General features: G+C 55.2%; 1 protein-coding gene across 2 annotated transcripts in view; it reads right to left on the bottom strand.

The window, feature by feature from the left end:
* NCS1 (neuronal calcium sensor 1) overlaps nt 1-11030 on the bottom strand; it is a 55510-nt gene extending 44480 nt beyond the window's left edge. The window contains exon 1 of one of the 2 annotated variants that reach the window (XM_070799425.1): nt 10874-11030. In XM_070799425.1, coding sequence (XP_070655526.1) covers nt 10874-10937 — 64 coding nt within the window. In that variant the 5' untranslated portion in view covers nt 10938-11030. Of the gene's footprint in view, nt 1-3462; nt 3523-10873 lie in introns of those variants that run through there. The other variant, XM_070799426.1, reaches the window with a different exon arrangement.
* Nucleotides 11031-18471: the final 7441 nt, after the last annotated feature.

The raw sequence follows: 18471 nt of genomic DNA, 5'->3' as shown, positions 1-18471 counted from the left end.
ACTGCAGCACATCAGGCTTCCCTGTCCTTCACTACCGCCCACAGTTGGCTCAAACTCATGTCCATCGAGTCGGTGATGCCATCCAGCCACCTCATCCTCTGTCACCCCTTTCTCCTCCTGCCCTCAATCTTTCCCAGCATCAGGGTCTTTTTCAATGGAAATAGAGAACCGGGGATGTAAACCCAACCAACTCTGCCTTCCTCCAAATCCAGGGTCCTTTCTGGTTCCCACAGCAGCTTCCCAGTTTAAAAAAAAAAAAAAAAAAGAGGCCACTTTTTGCCCCCGAAGGCTAGAGCAGTCGGGGAGCCAGAGGCTGAAGAAAGAGAGAATGGCACTCTGAGCCCACTTCCTAGCTGAAAACCCAAGCTTGGAATGAAAAAAAAAAAAAGCAGAGTGCTATTTCTGCCTTGGGTTAAACATTCCTCAAAGCCACATTCCTCTGCCCTCCTCCTCCTCCCCTGCCAGGGAGTCCAGAGCTCAGTGTGGCCCGGACGCCCCGCCAGCTTCCGGGGCCACCTCGTGAGAGCAGGACTGCCGGAGCCAGCAGCTGGCCCGCACCCGTCCCGAGCACCCCGCTGGGCTCCCGAGGTAGGGAGCACGGCCTCCTTGGGGGCACGGTCAGTCAGGCTTCCCTGCCGCTGAGAAAAGGCCCATCTTACTGAGAGTGCAACAGATGGGGAATGGAGACCCTGAGAAGCGCCACCCAAGGCCACGGCAAGTCATGGGCTGGAACGGGGATCCCAGACTCTGACTCCCTGGCAACTCCCCGCCCCCATCAGATGGCAGGGCTGGGGCACAGATGGGTCCCACCCGGGTCATCGGAGGAACAAAACAAAGAAACACGTGGACAAGCACGTTGGGAAAACCAAGCTTTCTCCAGAAGCACACACAGGCCTGCACTGTGCTCCAGGCTGGGCACTGAGCAAAGCCCTAAATCCACCAGATGTGTCCCAGCTCTCAAGTCGCAGACGGTGACCCAGGGCCCTGCGACCTGGCCTCCAGACCCCACGGTCCTCTGTGTCACTGTGCCTGTGAGCCCCCGTGAGGACTCCGCGTCTTCCTTGGTCCAACAGACACTTCCCAACGCACCCCACCCATGCCAGGCAGGGGCAGGGCAGGGCAGGGTGACTGGGGCACTCTGGGCCTCCACGGCCTCACCTTGGGCTGCCGCTCCTCAGGCTGCCCCCGATCAGCTTCCCAGCCCCCAGTCTGTAGGCTCCCTGAAAGCAGGGGACACTGCACAGTGGGGTGCTCTGCTCCAGAGCTCACAGGCTGGGAGGCTTCCCTGAGGTCAGCACAGGGTCCACACACGTCAGAACCCAAGGCCCCCCCCATGGATGGGGCAGAGCTAAGAAAGCCTCAGAGACGGGGGTGCGGCTCTGCCCACTGCATGCACGCTCCTGGTGGGGCTCCCTGGACTCGTCCCAGCCCTTCTCCTGCCACCTGCCTGCAGGTCTCAGCTCTGCCCCAGAGGAAGCCGAGCGCAGCTGCCTCCAGTCCCCTGCAGAAATCAGAACAGCAAGACCAGTGGGGCTGGGAATTCCCTGGCGGCCCGGTACTTTGGACTCCACACTTTCACTGCCAAGGGCATGAGTTCAATCCCTGGTGGAGAAACTAAGATCCTGCAAGCCACACGGCACCATCAAAAATAAATAAGATCAGTAGGGCTGTGTGTGTTTCCAGCTGGAAGGATGCTACCACCACCCCACCATCCAACCTCCCATCCGGCCCAGGCATCCAGGAACACCTTGCAATGTCTGATACTCTGGCAGTTGCTTGAATGCCTCCACTGATGGGACGCTCACTACCTTCAGCAGCAGCTCCAAGGTTATAAGGCTCACAGAGATGGGATGCTGGCCCGGGGTGGGAAGGGCATGGCGTTGGCAAGACAAAGGTCTAAGTCTAAGCCTGAGCCCCATCTTGGCCGCTGACTGGCTGGGCGGTCTTAGGCATGTCCCTGAACCTGCCTGGGCCTTGTTTCCCTCATCAGTAAAATGGACACAATAGTTCTCACTGCAGTGAGAACACAGGAGGGAATTCTGTACTCAGCATGCTTGGCACTGAGTGTCCACTTGGTAAACAGGATGCATCCTTACTCTCATTCCTCCCAGTGACATTTCCCCACGGCTCGAGGGCAGGGGGCTCCCAGAGACCAAAGCCTGGAGGCCAGGGCAGGAAGGGAGAGACGTGGCAGCCACGTCACCTGGCCCTGGGGCAGGCAGTTGAGCAATGAGTTCTGGCCCAGCCCCAGCCTGTCTCTGCCTCCCACCCAAGTGCCCCCACCCCCACTCTCCTTGCACACCTACATCACAACCTGCTCAGACCTGCCTTCACACACACCGACATGCCGCTCACCCACTCCTGACACACGCCACGACCCCATCACTCACACTCGGTGCGTGCCCACGTGAGCCAGGGCTGAACACCCACTCCCGGCACCCACAGTCACTCACGCTCACCCACACCCGTGCCCTTAGCGTCTCGGCGCACCCCCACCCCCAGCCGCACAGGACCCCTCCTCCAGGCCCAGAGTCAATTTCCCCCACACCCCCCGCCTGCATCACTCACCAGGTGTGTGCCCTGGGCCAGCTGCAGTCCCCTCTGAGCCTCAGTTTCCTCATCTGTAAAGCGGGGACCACGTAGAGCTCCCAGAGGAGTGGGTGACAAACATGTGAACCCTAAGCTGGGCCTGCATCCCACAGACGTGATTTAAGGCCCAACTCTTGCCGTGGCGACAGCTTCTGATCCCCACGAGTCACTGCTCACGGGGCCCCCGTCACCAGTGACGCACTCAGAGGGAGCACCGAGTGAGCCACCAAACTCAGTGTCTCTGCCATGTCTGACCTCACACACAACACCCTGTGTTATGGGGGGCTTATGATCCCCTGGTGGCTCAGAGGTTAAAGCGTCTGCCTAGAATGCGGGAGACTAGGGTTCGAACCCTGGGTCGGGAAGATCCCCTGGAGAACGAAATGGCAACCCACTCCAGTACTCTTGCCTGGAGAATCCCATGGAGGGAGGAGCCTGGTAGGCTACAGTCCATGGGGTCGCAAAGAGTCGGACATGACTGAGCAACTTCACTTCACTTTCACTTATGATCCCCAGCTCACAGATGAGAAAACGGAGGCATCAGTAGAGGAAGGACGTGCCTGTGGCCAAGCCAAGTCATCAGACGCCGGAGCCCAAGCACATCCCATCCCTGGGGTCCAGGATGGGGATGGGAGGCACTTCCCCAAAGGAAGTCCCACCATCCGGCAACCTGAACACCGTACAGAAAGGGAAACCAAGGCCCAGAAGGGGCTAGCGACTCCAGTCGCTGTCCAGGCTGCAGCGGTTCTGGGACAGAACCCCAGGCAGATGTGTCTCCAGTCCCCCCAGGCCCACGTCCACGCAGGATCCTAAAACCCAGCCTTCAGGAGCCGGCCTACCCTCCCCACCTCCCAGAACAATCTAGCCACCAACCTGCCAGGCCAAACACGGAAGTCTTCTGCATTTGCCACTTACTCCCAATTCAGTCAAGGGCCCGTGACACTCTACCCCGTAACCTCCCAGGGGGGTGGCCATGAACTGTCCCCTGATTCTGATGGCCAATCAGCTTCCATCCCGTGAGGTCAATTACTGGCACTTACTGGCATCAATTCCTGTGCCTGCTGATGGGCACACACCAGGCACCCAGAGCTCAGAGATACATGGGGAAACACAGCCAACACACGCTTGAGCCCTCACCACTCTGCTGTCCCATCCCTGGCTGGGAATCTGACCCCAATTTCACATTATCTAGAAATTTGAAGTGTTAATTTATGATGATCTCTGCCCCGGCTTCCCTTGTGGCTCAGATGGTAAAGAATCTGCCTGCAAAGCAGGAGACCCAGGTTTGATCCCTGGGTCAGGAAGATCCCATGGAGAAGGGAATGGTAATCCACTCCAATACTCTTGCCTGGAGAATTTCACGGACAGAGGAGCCTGGCGGGCTACAGTCCATGGGGTCGCAAAGAGTCAGACACAACTGAGCGACTAACACTCTCACTTTCTTCCCTGGTAGATAGGCCACATGCAATACCAACTATTTCATCTCATAAGGACAGTAAGAAGGAATCTCTTTTTAATTTCTGTTTGTTTGTTTTTCCTTACCTGAGAGCAAGAGAGATTTAGGACAAGATGAACCCCATCAAATTCAATGACATCCTCATCTCTACCCCAAAGGCCAACTCATCATGGCACCGTGGGAGGGACCCGACGGGAATGAGCCATCCTAGGTTCCTGCCCTGTGTATTTGCCACGTGGCCTTGGGAGAGATATTTCACCTCTCAGGTACCCGACTGGTCCGCTAGTAAAATGAGAACATTGAACTGCCTGACCCCAAAGTCTCCTCTAGCTCAAAGATTCCAGGATTTTATTTTATAGTAATCAAAGAAATGAATATTGAAATAGCGAGCTACTTTTTTCTTCATCAAGTTGGCAATTATTAAGAAAAGAATAATACTCGGTGCTGGCAAGAATACAGTGAAATAGGCACTCCCTCATCCACTTTTGCTGAAAATATAAATGGGAACATATTGATACTTTGTGGAGAGCAACTGAACAATTTTTCAATCAAAAGCCTTTTAAGATGTTCCCAGCCTGTAATGCCACAACTTCATTTGGGGAAATTTATCTTCAAGAAGAGACACGTGCAAAAATTTACTACAGAGATGTTTATGCCAAGATTTGGTACAAAGATGGTTGTCACAGCACTGTTTACACTGGGGAGAAAAGAGCAATCTACCTGTCCAGCGGCCTGGGATTAAATAAAATATGCTGCACTTATATGATGCATCATTTAAAAATCATGTTTTAGAAGAGCAGTTAATGATGTGGGCAAACATTCACAATTGTCAGATTTTTAAAAGTTAAAGAGTATATAATCTCAAATTCACAAGGTAATGAAACCTATGTACCAAGTCCTATTGAGTCTTCCTCCTAAATATATGTAGGATCTGTTTTAACACCACCTCCTCTGATGAACCCCCAGTCTATCACCACAATCACACGACTTTGATTGCAACCCTCTTCTCCAATCCACTCACTGATAAAAGGTAAAGATGCTTGCTCAGTAGCATCTGACTCTGCGATCTCATGGACTGTAGCCCACCAGGCTCCTTTGTCCATGGAATTTTCCAGGCAAGAGTAGTGGAGTGGGTTGCCATCTCCTTTCTAGTGGGTCTTACCGACCCAGAGATCGAACCCTCGTCTCTTGCATCTTCTGCATTAGAAGGCGGATTCTTTACCACTGAGCCACCTGGGAAGCCCTCCATTCATTGGACTATGTGCTAAAACCATATCTAAACCCAAATCTAATGTCTCCACCACCTCCATCCATGGACTCCCATCCCACCCATCTCAGAAAATGTCCAAGTCCCTTCCTATGGTCTTTGGATGAGGGATGGCACGAGCCCCATGCACTGGCCGGCTATGTCGGCCCCAGAGGGGCTCAGGCCTGGCCTTGGGAGCAGAGGAGGCTGGGTCCAGTTCCGAGGCTGCCACCAGGAGAAAGAGCTTTCCCTGACACTGTGAGATGTGAGATGCCAGAACTCTCTGGGGTGGGGGTGGCGCCAGATGGAGCTGGAGGAGGCAGAAAGCCGGAAGAGGTGTTTGGAGGTGGCCCGGGCCCTGGGGGCATCCCTGCCCCTCCCTGGCCTCTGTTTCTCTCATCAAGGGACAGAATGTAAACCAGTGAGACTGTCCCGCTCAGGAGGACAAGGACTTGCCTCCAAGGACCAGCTGCGTCCGGGAGAGGCTTAAAGGGTCCCCCCCAGAACCAGGCAGCGTGCTAAACCCTCTGACTCTGGGGCCCCTGTGATGTCTGTTTTTGAGAGGAAAGTGAGGCCCCAGGACATGAGGCTTGCCCAAGGAAAGGACCAGAACCCCAGCACATCCGGCCCCTGGGGTCTACGGCCCTCTCGGAGACTCTGTGGCTAAACACCCCCCACTCCCCTCCAGCCCACGCTTGGACCTCAAAGCCCTCTCCCCTTTAGACCCACAGAGTCACTTGGGCAGATATTGCAGATGAGCAAACTGGGCTCAGAGAGGGTGAGCGACTCGCCCAAGGTCACAGAGCGTGAATGAGGACCCGGCCCCATTCTCCAGAATACGGAGTTTACAACGGACTTGATATTTCTTGCCCAAAGGCCCAGCCCAGCATTAAGAGTCTAACCTCGATTCCTCCTGCTGGTGCTCTGTTTAGTTTTCAGTGGAGTCAGGGAGCAGCCTCCTGGGTCTTACCCGCATGCACACAGGATGCAGAGGGTTTGCAGAAGCCACCTTCCTCCCTAAGGGCCTTCCTTGTCCTGAGTGGCTTATCCTTTGCCTGGTGGTGGGGCCCTCCACACCCCGACTCGCTCATTTATCTTAGATCCTGCCTTCCCCACGGCAATGTCTTGCTCTCTCTGGCCAAGCAGATTGGGAGGGGGAAGTGACCCTCAGAGAGTATCCCTTACCCTGTAGGAAGGGACCCTCTTGGATCCTTCCCAAAGCCAGAGAGACTGGTGACAACCAGCATCTCTCAACCAGACCTGGGATCCCCTTCTCTGCTCTGGGTCGCAGAGGCCTTAGCTGCTGGCTCCCCCAAAAGCCCAGCCAGCTGCTCCTCCCTCCACATTCTGGGCATCAGGGAAAAGGCCAAAGAGACTCCAGGCTGGCGACCAAGAATGGAGGGAGAGGTGACCTCCTTTGAGTCTTGGAAAGAGGGTCCATGGGGAGAGCAGTGAGCACCGTGAGGAGAGAATAAAGGGGGAGAGAGGTGGAGCTTTCTGCCTCTTGGAACCGGCTGGCCTGGGTCCAGAAGCCTTTAAATGGAGGCAGCTCAGATCACAACAAATGGCTGAGTCCCACAAGCTCAGATTTCCGGATGACCTGCCTGGTTTCCACCTGAGGGCAGGAATTACATCTCTCTCATTCACATTTCCATCTCTGGGCCTGGCACAGAGTGAGCATTCAGGGAATGGTAGATCAGGGCAGCCTCAAAATTAACAAGTGCTGGGGATGGGGGCAGGGAGACTGCTGCGGGTACAAGAACCTGCTAAGACTCAGGCCAACCAAAAGTCTCATCATTCTATGCCCCCTGAGTGCCAGGCACAAAGACCAGGGTCATGGAAGATTCCTCTGCAGAGAGATGAGAGGTACTTTGCCCACAAGATATATCTGCGACCAGTTCAGGATGAAGCTGAACTGTATAGTCAAAACAATGCATTAATTATGATCACTAACATGTATCCTTAAATCCTTGACAAGTGTGTGTCACATGTTAAGGAGCCAGGTGGCTCAGAGTTAAAGAATCCACCTGCCAACGCAGGAGACATAAAAGATGCGGGTTCGATCCCTGGGTCAGGAAGATCCCCTGTAGAAGGAAATGGCAACCCACTCCAGTATTCTTGCCTGGGAAATCCGATGGACAGAGGAGACTAGCGGGCTAGAGTCCATGAGGTCACAAAACAGTCAGACACAACTGAGCGATTAAATAGCAACAACCATTCACCTTGTATCATATTGTGTGTAAATTATCTTGTTGCCTTGTCACATACCCTCGGAATCAGGTACCATGAGCACACCCATTTTGCAGATGAGGAAACTGAGGCTCAGTTAGGTGAAGAGCGGGCCTGTCCCATAGCCTGGGCACACAGGGTTGACAACAGCCTTAACAACAAGCTGGACACGAGCAGGCCAGACCTCATAGAAACCAGGCCACTGGCCACACCGAGCACTGTTCGATGAGTCCCAGCTGGGCAGGGCCTGCACCTCCCGCAAACCCCCTGCTGCCCCTGGATGTGAACTGTGCCGGAAAGGGGTGAGGATTGGGTTACGGGGTGCTGATGACTTACAAATTCTTATATGCAGGGGAGGAAAAAAGTCTGCTTTGCAGTGTCAAGGCTGAATGATGAAGCGGTTCAGCTAGGCTGAATCCAGATGTGCCTAGGGAGGGCCGCATAGTGGGAGCTTCAAGACTGCCTCCTGCTTACACACATACATACACACAGACACACAGACACACACACACACACACACACTACCACCACCAAGATCGTCTCTTCCAAAAACAGGAGACTCCCCACCAAGGATGGCAGCTGGCACTGAGGCATGAACATCTGGGGATCCCCTGGGGGTCCCCTGTAGCCTTTGGCAGCGGGTTGTGGGTCACCCGAGGTGGTGACCTAGGCCACCAGGTGATGCTGACACATGCGGGGACCCCCAGAACCAGCTGTGGGTCTTGAGCCCGGAATCCTCGGAACCAAGGTCTGCATGACAGACACTCGTCAAGGAGACAAATGCCTGGGCCCAGCTCAGACTCTGAGAATCGGAAATCTGGGAAGCAACCAGATCCGGGCACCTTGGTATTTAACTGGGGCTCTCCAGGAGATTCTGACATTTGAGAGTCCTCCCTAAGTGCTCCTCTCTGGACCCTGTACAAAACACAGAATCCCTTGAACAAAGAGCAGATGGCTCCACGCCCTGTCACCAGGAGGCCCAGCTGGGGGCTTTAGAACCAGCTGGAGGCTTTCTCTGCTGTTCCTGCTGGGAGGTTCTTCATTCAATAGAGACCTGTGGCCCTACTAAGTGCCAGCACAATCAGAGAAGGAAGGGCCTGCCCTAGGGGAGCGGACACAGGCAAGGGAGACAGACAAAAGGCCCGTGAGCCCGCCACCATCTCCGTCAGCCCAAACCCAGTAAGAGATCCTGAGAAAAAGTACCCAGCTCATTCACTCCCTCAGCGAAACTGTTCCAGGTCTCCAAAGGCCTTTAAAAATAGCCCGGCCCGGCCCAGCACCACGGGGCTGGTTCCCAACAAGGCCTTGTTGACTCAACTTCTTCCGAACTTGCTAGATCTGCCCAGAGAGAGGGGAGTGGACAAAATGACCTCCCCAGGAACCTTCCCATCTGAGTCTACCAACATGAGCTTAGAAACCAGAAAGAGGAGAAGCGTCTCTGGATTTCTCAGGGTGAGTTTTGAGGCCTCTCGAAGGGCATAACTTGGGAGCCGGACAGCCCTGGGTTTGAGTCCTGGCATCGCCTGGTGACAGGGGTGCTGTGGGATCTTGGGTCCTGGGACCACTGTGAAGACAATGCATTAGCAAAGCAAGGAGCGTGCCGCGTGATGCACTCCAGGGGCAGGAACCTGGGCTTCACTCAGCTCACAGGACCTCCCCGCTCCCCTCCATGACGGAGACACCCTGGAGCACCCAAGCCCACCCCTCCTTTGAAGCCCACTGTGCTCTCTGCCTGGAAAGACCCTCCATGCAGCCTGCCTGCTGACAGCTATGGGTCACATCCAGACGGAGCCTGCAGGAAGGCCCAGCAAACCTCACAAAACCGCAGCCGAACTGGAAAGGACCACCTGCCCAGCTCGGAAAGAGGATGAGAGGAATAAGGATGGAGTCCTCCAAGCCTCACTCCCTTTGAGGAGCAGCTGCTGGGATGTGAGCACTGTGCTGCAGAATTCCACTGAAGAAGAGCCAGTACCTCTAGCGGACGAGCTCCCACTCAGGAAAGCCCCCTTCATTCCAAGCACATGGGGACCAAGGGGCACGGACTGGAAGTGTGGGCTCCGGCAGACCTGCAAACGTGCTCAGAAGATCAACGGAATGGGGTTGGGGGGCGGGGAGCAGAGGTTGTGCAATGCACCACCAGAAGCGGAGCCTCCATCAACGGTGCAGCTGGTGGTCAGTCTGCCACCTCCAGGGACGGCGCAGAGCTGCCGGATCCACACAGCTGCCCAGGTACGGGTTCTGAATTCCAACCCAAGCCCAGAATCTCTGCCCCCTTCCCAGTCAGATCCAGGCAGAAGCCCTTCCCCACCCCTCAGCAGTCTTTCTTGAAAGCCCCCAAAAGAGAACCTCTGTGGGTCAGGACCCAGCGCCATTAACCCTTGGCGTGCCAGGGGTATCTCCCAGAGGCTTGCAGGGAAGGGAGAAGTCTAGGATGGAGAAACTGGAGATGTGAGCGAACTGGAGAGGTGTGGAGTCGGACAAGTGGAGAGAGACACACTGGGACAGACCTAGCAACATCTGAGATGGGCAGACCCTCCTCTCAGGGGTGCCCCAGATGGTTACAGGATGCGTAGGGCCAGATCACCTGGGGCTGCAGAAACCCACTTCCCAGTCTGGCAAGTAGAGGTGGAAGCCAGGAAGATGAGACCAGGGCCAGAGGAGAGATCAGCGCCAGAGGAGAGATCAGCCTGGAAGTCCTGCAGCCAAGAGTGCGCCCAGGACCCTTCGCTGCCGCCACCTCTCTGGCAAGTCTCGCCCCTCCCCAACACCCCCTTAACACACGATCAGGGCCAGGGAGGGGGCGACAGGCCAACCTCGCAGCAGTGATAGCGGCAGTAGCAGCAGCGGCATCATGATGCATGAATCACCCGCCCCGCCGCCAGTCGGCTCAGCGCAGCCGGAGCCACCTCGCTAGCGGGCGCCCCCTCCGCGGCCCACCGCCCCTCGCTCGTGCCCATCCCTGCCCTTCTGGACAGCTCTGCTGGGAGGGGGCCGCGAAGGGGCCGGGGCCTGCCTCCCGTCCCGGGGGTGGCCCGGCGCACGCTGACAGGCGGCAGACGTCCGGGGTGCGCGTGGAGACGGGGTGGGAGGGAGGGGGTGCCCTAGAACAATAGGGCCAGGTGTGAGGCTGGGGGCGCGGCCGCGAGCTTCCGAGGGCCCCGGGGCGTTGGGGGGCAGAGCAGGGAACGGCCGAGGAAGGGTGGCTGCCTCGCGGGGAGCTGGCCCCTTGGGGGCGGACACGGGGGGCGCGGAGCGGGCTGGTGGGGGCGGGGGGCGCGCGTGGGGGGAGGGGCGCGAGGGGACGGAGGCAGCGCCCGGGGGCGCGGGGCGGGGGTCCCAGCGCGCGCACTCACAGTAGGTTTTCCTGGTCAGCTCCTCCACAACTTCAGGCTTCAACTTGCTGTTGGATTTCCCCATCCTCGGCGGCCGCGGCCCCCGCGCCCCGGGCCGGACCCCGTCGGGGCACCCAGCGGGAGCGGCTGGGCCGGGGCGGGGCGCGCGGAGTTGGGGGGGCGGCGGGCCGGGCCGGGCCGGGGCCGCGCCTTTGTCTGCGCCGGGCCGGCGGGGCCGGGGCGCGGGGGCACCTCTCGGCAGGCCCGGGCCGTCCGGCCGCCGCCCTCTCCGGGCGCCGCGGCGCGGAGCTGCGCTGGGCTGGGCGCCGACGCGGCCGCGCTGTCGCCGCGGTCGTCCCTGGTTACTGAGCTCCGCGGCACATGCTCGCTGCTGCGCTTTGCTCTCGCCGCCGCCCCTGCGCTCCCCGCCTCCCGCCCGCACCGGCGCGCCGGGGGTGGACCCGGAGCCGCCACTCAGCGCCCGGCGCCACCTCCCGCCCCGCACCCGCCCGCCCGGCCGGGCCTGCGCCGGCGGATCGGCGGCCCCGGGGAGGGCCGAGCCGGGCCCGCGGAGGGGCGCCCCCCCACCCCCGGCTTCATCGGTCCCCGGGCCGGGAGGGCGAGGTCACCCCCACCCCCGTCACCTCCCTGGCGGCGATCCGCGGCGCTCCGGCCCCCGCACCCAACCCCACCCAGGGCGGAGCCGGGCCGGGGAGGGCCCGGAAGATCTGACGTGAATGAGGCCGAGGCTCGGGCCCGGAGACATTCATTCATTCGACACGGATTTGTGGGGCGCTGGGGATGCCGTGGAACAAGACCGGCGCGGTCCCAGCCCTCATGAGGCGAGGGGTGGGAGAGGGGACCACAGGGCTCCGCAGGATGGCATGTGTGGTGGCGGGGGGCACCTACCTGCCCGGGGAAGGTGACCTCCAAGCCCGGAGAAAGAGAAGGGGGCAGGGTGGCTGGGAACGTGTTCAAGGCCCCGAAAACCTGGAGGAGGGAAGGAGGCCTGAGCCCCAGGAAGAGCGCCTCTCGGGCACATGCACATCCCGGGGGTATGATGAGCCAGAAGGGCGAGGGCCGGTGGGGACAGGCCTGCCCTCTCACCAAGGAGCTGGGCCTCCGCGATTTAACAGGGTCAAATCTGCCTTCTCTGCGCCTCAGTGTGGAGGGGCTCTCTGGGCCTGAGCTGAGGCCCAGACCAGTAGCCAGGGCTCCACCTGCGTGGACAGAGGCCACGGATGCGGTGGGGGGAAGTGAATGGTTAGGGAGCATCTACAGGGCCTTCCCCCGCCACCTCATCTCCAATGTCAATGTGATGGGATCTCTCCTCTCCCTTCCCCAGCTTCATCTGTTTTTCTCTTTAGCAACCATCACAGATTTCATTAGCAGATTTTTTTTCATCATGGTTCGCTGTCCCCTCTGCTAGAGTACCATCTCCGCGCCCCCTGCCCCCCACCCCCCAGGGAGTCTTGTCTTACCTGTAAATGTATCTCCAACACCTAGAAGGCCCCTGACTTGCAGTGGCCATTCCGCAAAGCTCTGTGAAGGACGGAAGGGCTTTCGGAGGAAGGACACCAGTGCTGGGGCCTGGGGGTGGACAGAGCGAGGCAGGAAGTGTGGCCCTCCCTTAGGCCCGAGGGGATAAGGTGGTGGGCTTGGTCTCTTTTCATCCCCATGTTGCACAGTGTTCAGACCTCAGGGGATCCGGGAAGCCCAGAGGAACTGGGGAGACAGAGAAATCCTGCTTCCCAGCCCCTCCAATTGCTTCCTCCTCCCTCCAGATATGTCCAATCCAGCTTTTCCCCTGAAGGCCTTGCCTGGGTCTCTGGCCCAGGAGGACTTGCTGGCCTCCTAGAGTTCATTCTGTCAAGAAAGTGGGGAGGGCATGGACCCCAAGATCTGGGCCCACAGTTGGAGGCACCTGGGTTAGACTTGGGAGCAGGATGTCTCAACTGCAAGGCCTGGCTCAGAATGGACCCCAGGGAGGGGCTCGGAGCTGACCAGCCCAGCCCGAGTGTCCTGTCTGGGAGGAGGGGCAGCCAATACGGGGACCAGGGGCAGATCAGGATGGCAGTGACCGCTGTAGCAGTTAAAGGACTTCCCCTGCTGGTCCAGGGGCTAAGACTCCACGCCCCTACTGCAGGGGGCTGGGGCTCCATCGCTGCTCAGGGAACGTAACCCCACATGTTGCAACTGCGAGTTTGCACGCAGCAACTAAAATTCCCATGTGCTGCAATCGAGACCTGGAGCAGCCAAATAAATACAGAAAAATAAATGTTAAAAAGATATCGCTTTACTGGGGGGAAAAAAGTACTCGATTCAGGGGAAACCTGTGGTCCATTTCCTCAGGGAGCTCAGGGACCCCCTCCTCCCCTGCCTGCCCCACAGCGGTCCCCAAATCACACTCATAACGAATGCCATGAAAGGACGTGAACCAGGCACAGAAATGCCTGTGGGGACAGGGAGGCTCCTGGGGGCTTCCCAGATTCACAAATGGTCACTCAGCAAATATTTACTGAGCACCTATTATGTGCGGGGCCCCACAGGATAGAGACCAAACTCTTCCTGTTGGGGAGCACACAGTTAACGAGTACTTTTCTGAGCTAAGTCGCTTCAGTCGTGTCTGACCCTTTGCGACCCTATGGACCATAGCCCACCAAGCTCTTCTGTCCTTGGGATTCTCCAGGCAAGAATACTGTGGGTTGCTGTGCCGGAGAGTGATATAAACATAAAATTCATGAGTGAAATATATAATGTCAGAGATGAAAACATAATAAGGCAGAGAAGGGAGATGGTAAGTGCTGGAGCGGGAAGTCAGGGGTGTTCACTAGCAGTGAGGCCTCACTGAGGATGCGCTGTTTGAACAAGGACCTGAAGGAGGGGTCTCCCTGAAGTGGAGCCCAGTCGGCCTCTGGGTGGCCTGGCAGGGGTGCAGCGAGGTGAGGCTTGGAGAGTATAGAAGAGGCAGGAGATGAGGTCAGACTCAGAAATCTGTTGATACTCACCTGGATCCCTGGGCTGCTGAGCACTGATGCCAGGCAGGCAGGGTGAAAACAGGGACCTTTGGGAGGTCACAGTCATCAACGGGGATGGTGGTGGGCGGGCCTAGCGCGGCGGGGAGGTTATGGAGAGAACTGGTTAGACTCGGTTATATTTTGGAGGCAGCGATGGTGAGATAGCTGAATAGATTGGGTGGGGGTGTGAGACAAAGAGAGAAGGGAGTCAAGGTCCAGGCTTGGGATTTGATCTGAGGAGTGGGGAGTGGTCGGGTTTGCAGGTGGGAAGAGCAGGAGTCTGGTTCTGGACGCTAGAGGTATGAGATGCTTCTTAGATGCCCAAAGCAGAGATGCTGAAGAAGCAAGTGATACAGGCACCTGGAGTTCGTGAGCAGGCCCAGGCTGCAGGGAGTAGCTGAGGAGTCCTGCTGGCAGAGACGCAAGTTAAAGTTCTGTGACAGGATGGTCAGTAAGGGAGCTAGTGTTGTCAGAGGACTGAGCCCCAGGGGTATAGGCTGGGGAGACAGGAGATGTGGGCAATGAGGTAGGAAGAACACCAGGAGCCTGGGGTGTCCCACAAGTCACCAGAAAGAGGGAAGAACACGTATTAGGAAGAGAAAGAGAGATACACAGGAGCTGGTCTGGGGCGAGGCTGGGCAGGGTGTTCTGGGTCCTCATGATGTGGGAACACACGTGGGGAGGTGCTGGGTCTTGAGGCCAGCCTTCCCCTCTTTCCTAACCTGGATTTGGGCCCAAAGGGTCCCCGCCCACACCCAAATGCCTTACCCCGAACCATGCTAGACTCAGCACTCAGATTCACTCTCTGAGGCCCTGGTCGTTCTCATGAGAGCACTGGTTCCAGTTCTTTCTGCCACAGGAATTTGGTGTTTAAGGTGAAGAAAAATGTGTAGCTGGGCTTCGAACCAGGATTTCACGACCAGATTTCCACCTCAGAGGTTCCTCTCTGCTGCTATGGATTGGAGGGGGCCAATGAGGGACAGAGGCCAGTGAGGAGCCAGGGAATCAGGCCCACTGATTAGATGGGGGTTGGGAGTGAGAGAGGGGAAGGGACCCAATGGATCCCTGGTGGAGGGGGAGCCCAGCAAGGAGCAGGTCATAAACCAGCGCATATAGAATAATCAAATTAGTCCCATATACCCATGTAGAAAGCAGTCTGAGGGGTATAAGGAGGTGTGTGTGTCCGGAGAAAGTCCGTTCCATTCCATCAGTCAGGTGGAGGCCAGTGAGGGCTGCCCAGGTACAGCCAGCTGCTAGGAGCGGGGGTATGCTGGAATCTGGCCCAGTGGAGGGGGAGTGGAAGGAGGGGAAGGGACCCACTGAACCCCCAGCCTTGAGCAGGCATCCTGAGGCCCAGGCTCAGGCCTGATCACGTTCCTTACGCACCACTCGAAAGTGTGTAAATGTTAGTCGCTCAGTCGTGTTCAGCTCTTTGCAACCCCATAGACTCTAGCCCGCCAGGCTCCTCTGTCCACGGGATTCTCCAGGCAAGAATACTGGAGTGGGTTGCCATTTCCTCCTCCAGGAGATCTTCCTGACCCAGGGATTGAACCCAGGTCTCCCACATTGTAGGTGGATTCTTTACCGTCTGAGCCACCAGGGAAGCCCCACTCACTGTGACTTTTGCAAATCATTTCCCATCTCATAGATGAAGCGGATCTTCTCACAGGAGAAGGATTTACAAGCATCAAAAATGCTTTGTACAGGCTCACAACAGAGTTAATATCTCTAACCTATTAAGAACTTTGAGGGGCTGCCCTGGTGACTCAGTGCAAACAGTCTTCCTGCCAATGTGGGGGACAGGGTTCAATCCCTGGTCTGGGAAGATCCCACGTGCCAGAAAGCAACTAAGCCGGAGCCCCACAGCTATTGAGCCTGTGCTCTGAGGCATGGGAACTGCAGCTACTGAAGTCCTCCCGCCCTAGAGCCTGCACTCTGCAACAAGAGAAGCCACTGCAATGAGAAGCCCAAGCACCTCAACCAGAGAGTAGCCCCCACTCGCCACAACTAGATAAAAGCCCTCGGAGCAACAAAGACCCAGCACAGCCAAAAATAAATAAAATTTTAAAAAAGAACTTTCAGAACTTCCCTGGTGATCCAGAGGCTGAGATTCCAACACAGGGGGCACAGTTCAATCTCTGGTCAGGGAACTAAGACCCCACGTGCTGAGAGGTATGGAGGCCAAAAAAAAAAAAGAACTTTCAAGCTAATAAGAAAAAGATGAGCCCTCAAAACCTCCATAGAAATTGGGACTGCATATATATGGAATCTAGAAACGTAGTATGGATGATTCTACGTGCAGGGCAGCAAAGGAGACGAGAACATGAAGAACATAGCTTTGGACACAGTTGGAGGAAAAAAGGGTGGAATGATTTGAGAGAACAGCACTGAAGCATGTCCATTACCATATGTTAAATAGATAGCCAGTGGGAATTTGATACATGATGCAGGGAGCCCAGAGCCGGTGCTCCGGATGGGGTGGGGAGGGAAGAGGGATGGGCTTCAAGAGGGAGGGGATATATGTATACCCATGGCCCGTTCATGGTGATATATGGCAAAAAGCATCATAATATTGTAAAGTAATTATCCTCCAATTAACAAATAATAAAAAATAAAGAAATTGGGGGAAGGGCTCAAAGAGGAAACAGGAGGACAACAAAAGCTGTCCCTGACAACTCATCAGAGGCGCACAAAACCAAAAAAAAAAGGAGTCAATGCCCACAACCCCGTGTTGGCAAAGGAGTGAGAAAGTGGGCATCCGGACACTGCCAGGCAGGGTGTGAGCTGGTACAACCTTTCTGAAGAACATTTTGGCAGTAAATAGCCATATTCTCTGACTCAGCAATTCCACTTCTAGGAAATTATCCGAAGTCAACAATTAGAGCTCTGTACAAGTGGTTAGCTGCAAAGACGCTACTGTGGCAGCATTTCTAACAACAACAACAACAAAATGGAAACAACTTACAAATCAAAAAAAACGAGGCATTCATTTATCCATACCATGGAATCCTGTCCAACGACACTAAATTCTAGCATGAATGGAAATCTGCTTATGTGAGACAGATCAGTTAACAGCACAAAATTTTCAAAAATCCTAGGATGATGCCAATTGTGAGACCGAAAAAAAAAAAGTGTTCCTCATTGTGGGTTTTTTTTTTTTTTTTTTTTTTGGCCATGTCGTGTGGCTTGTGGTATCTTAGGTCCCCAACCAGGGAGCCAACCCATATCCCCTGCAGTGGAAGTATGGAGGCTTGGGCTTTCTTAATTAAGTAGTTTTTAATCATATTTTAAATTGAAGAAAGTAGGGAAAACCACTAGACCATTCAGGTATGACCTAAATCAAATCCCTTATGATTATACCGTGGAAGTGAGAAATAGATTTAGGGACTAGATCTGATAGACAGAGTGCCTGATGAACTATGGACGGAGGTTCGTGACATTGTACAGTAGACAGGGATCAAGACCATCCCCGTGGAAAAGAAATGCAAAAAAGTAAAATGGCTGTCTGAAAAGGCCTTAGAAATAGCTGTGAAAAGAAGAGAAGTGAAAAGCAAAGGAGAAAAGGAAAGATATAAGCATCTGAATGCAGAGTTCCAAAGAACAGCAAGGAGAGATAAGAAAGCCTTTCTCAGCAATCAGTGCAAAGAAATAAAGGAAAACAACAGAATGGGAAAGACTAGAGATCTTTTCAAGAAACTTAGAGATACCAAGGGAATATTTCATGCAAAGATGGGCTCAATAAAGGACAGAAATGGTTTGGACCTAACAGAAGCACAAGATATTAAGAAGAGATGGCAAGAATACACAGAAGAACTGTACAAAAAAGATCTTCACGACTCAGATATTCACGATGGTGTGATCACTCACCTAGAGCCAGACGTCCTGGAATGTGAAGTCAAATGGGCCTTAGAAAGCATCACTACAAACAAAGCTAGTGGAGGTGATAGAATTCCAGTGGAGCTATTTCAAATCCTGAAAGATGATGCTGTGAAAGTGCTGCACTCAATATGCCAGCACATTTGGAAAACTCAGCAGTGGCCACAGGACTGGAAAAGGTCAGTTTTCATTCCAATCCCAAAGAAAGGCAATGCCAAAGAATGCTCAAACTAACACATAATTGCACTCATCTCACATGCTAGTAAAGTAATGTTCAAAATTCTCCAAGCCAGGCTTCAGCAGTACGTGAACTGTGAACTTCCAGATGTTCAAGCTGGTTTTAGAAAAGGCAGAGGAACCAGAGATCAAATTGCCAACATCTGCTGGGTCATCGAAAAATCAAGAGAGTTCCAGAAAAACATCTATTTCTGCTTTATTGACTATGCCAATGCATTTGACTGTGTGGATCACAATAAACTGTGGAAAATTCTGAAAGAGATGGGAATACCAGACAACCTGACCTGCCTCTTGAGAAACCTATATGCAGGTCAGGAAACAACAGTTAGAACTGGACATGGAACAACAGACTGGTTCCAAATAGGAAAAGGAGTACATCAAGGCTGTATATTGTCACCCTGCTTATTTAACGTATATGCAGAATACATCATGAGAAACGCTGGGCTGGAAGAAGCACAAGCTGGAATCAAGATTGCCGGGAGAAATATC

The sequence above is a fragment of the Bos indicus genome, chromosome 11, assembly GCF_029378745.1.
Source record: "Bos indicus isolate NIAB-ARS_2022 breed Sahiwal x Tharparkar chromosome 11, NIAB-ARS_B.indTharparkar_mat_pri_1.0, whole genome shotgun sequence".
In the NCBI taxonomy this organism is placed as follows: domain Eukaryota; kingdom Metazoa; phylum Chordata; class Mammalia; order Artiodactyla; family Bovidae; genus Bos; species Bos indicus.
This window is presented reverse-complemented; position numbering and strand designations above follow the sequence as displayed.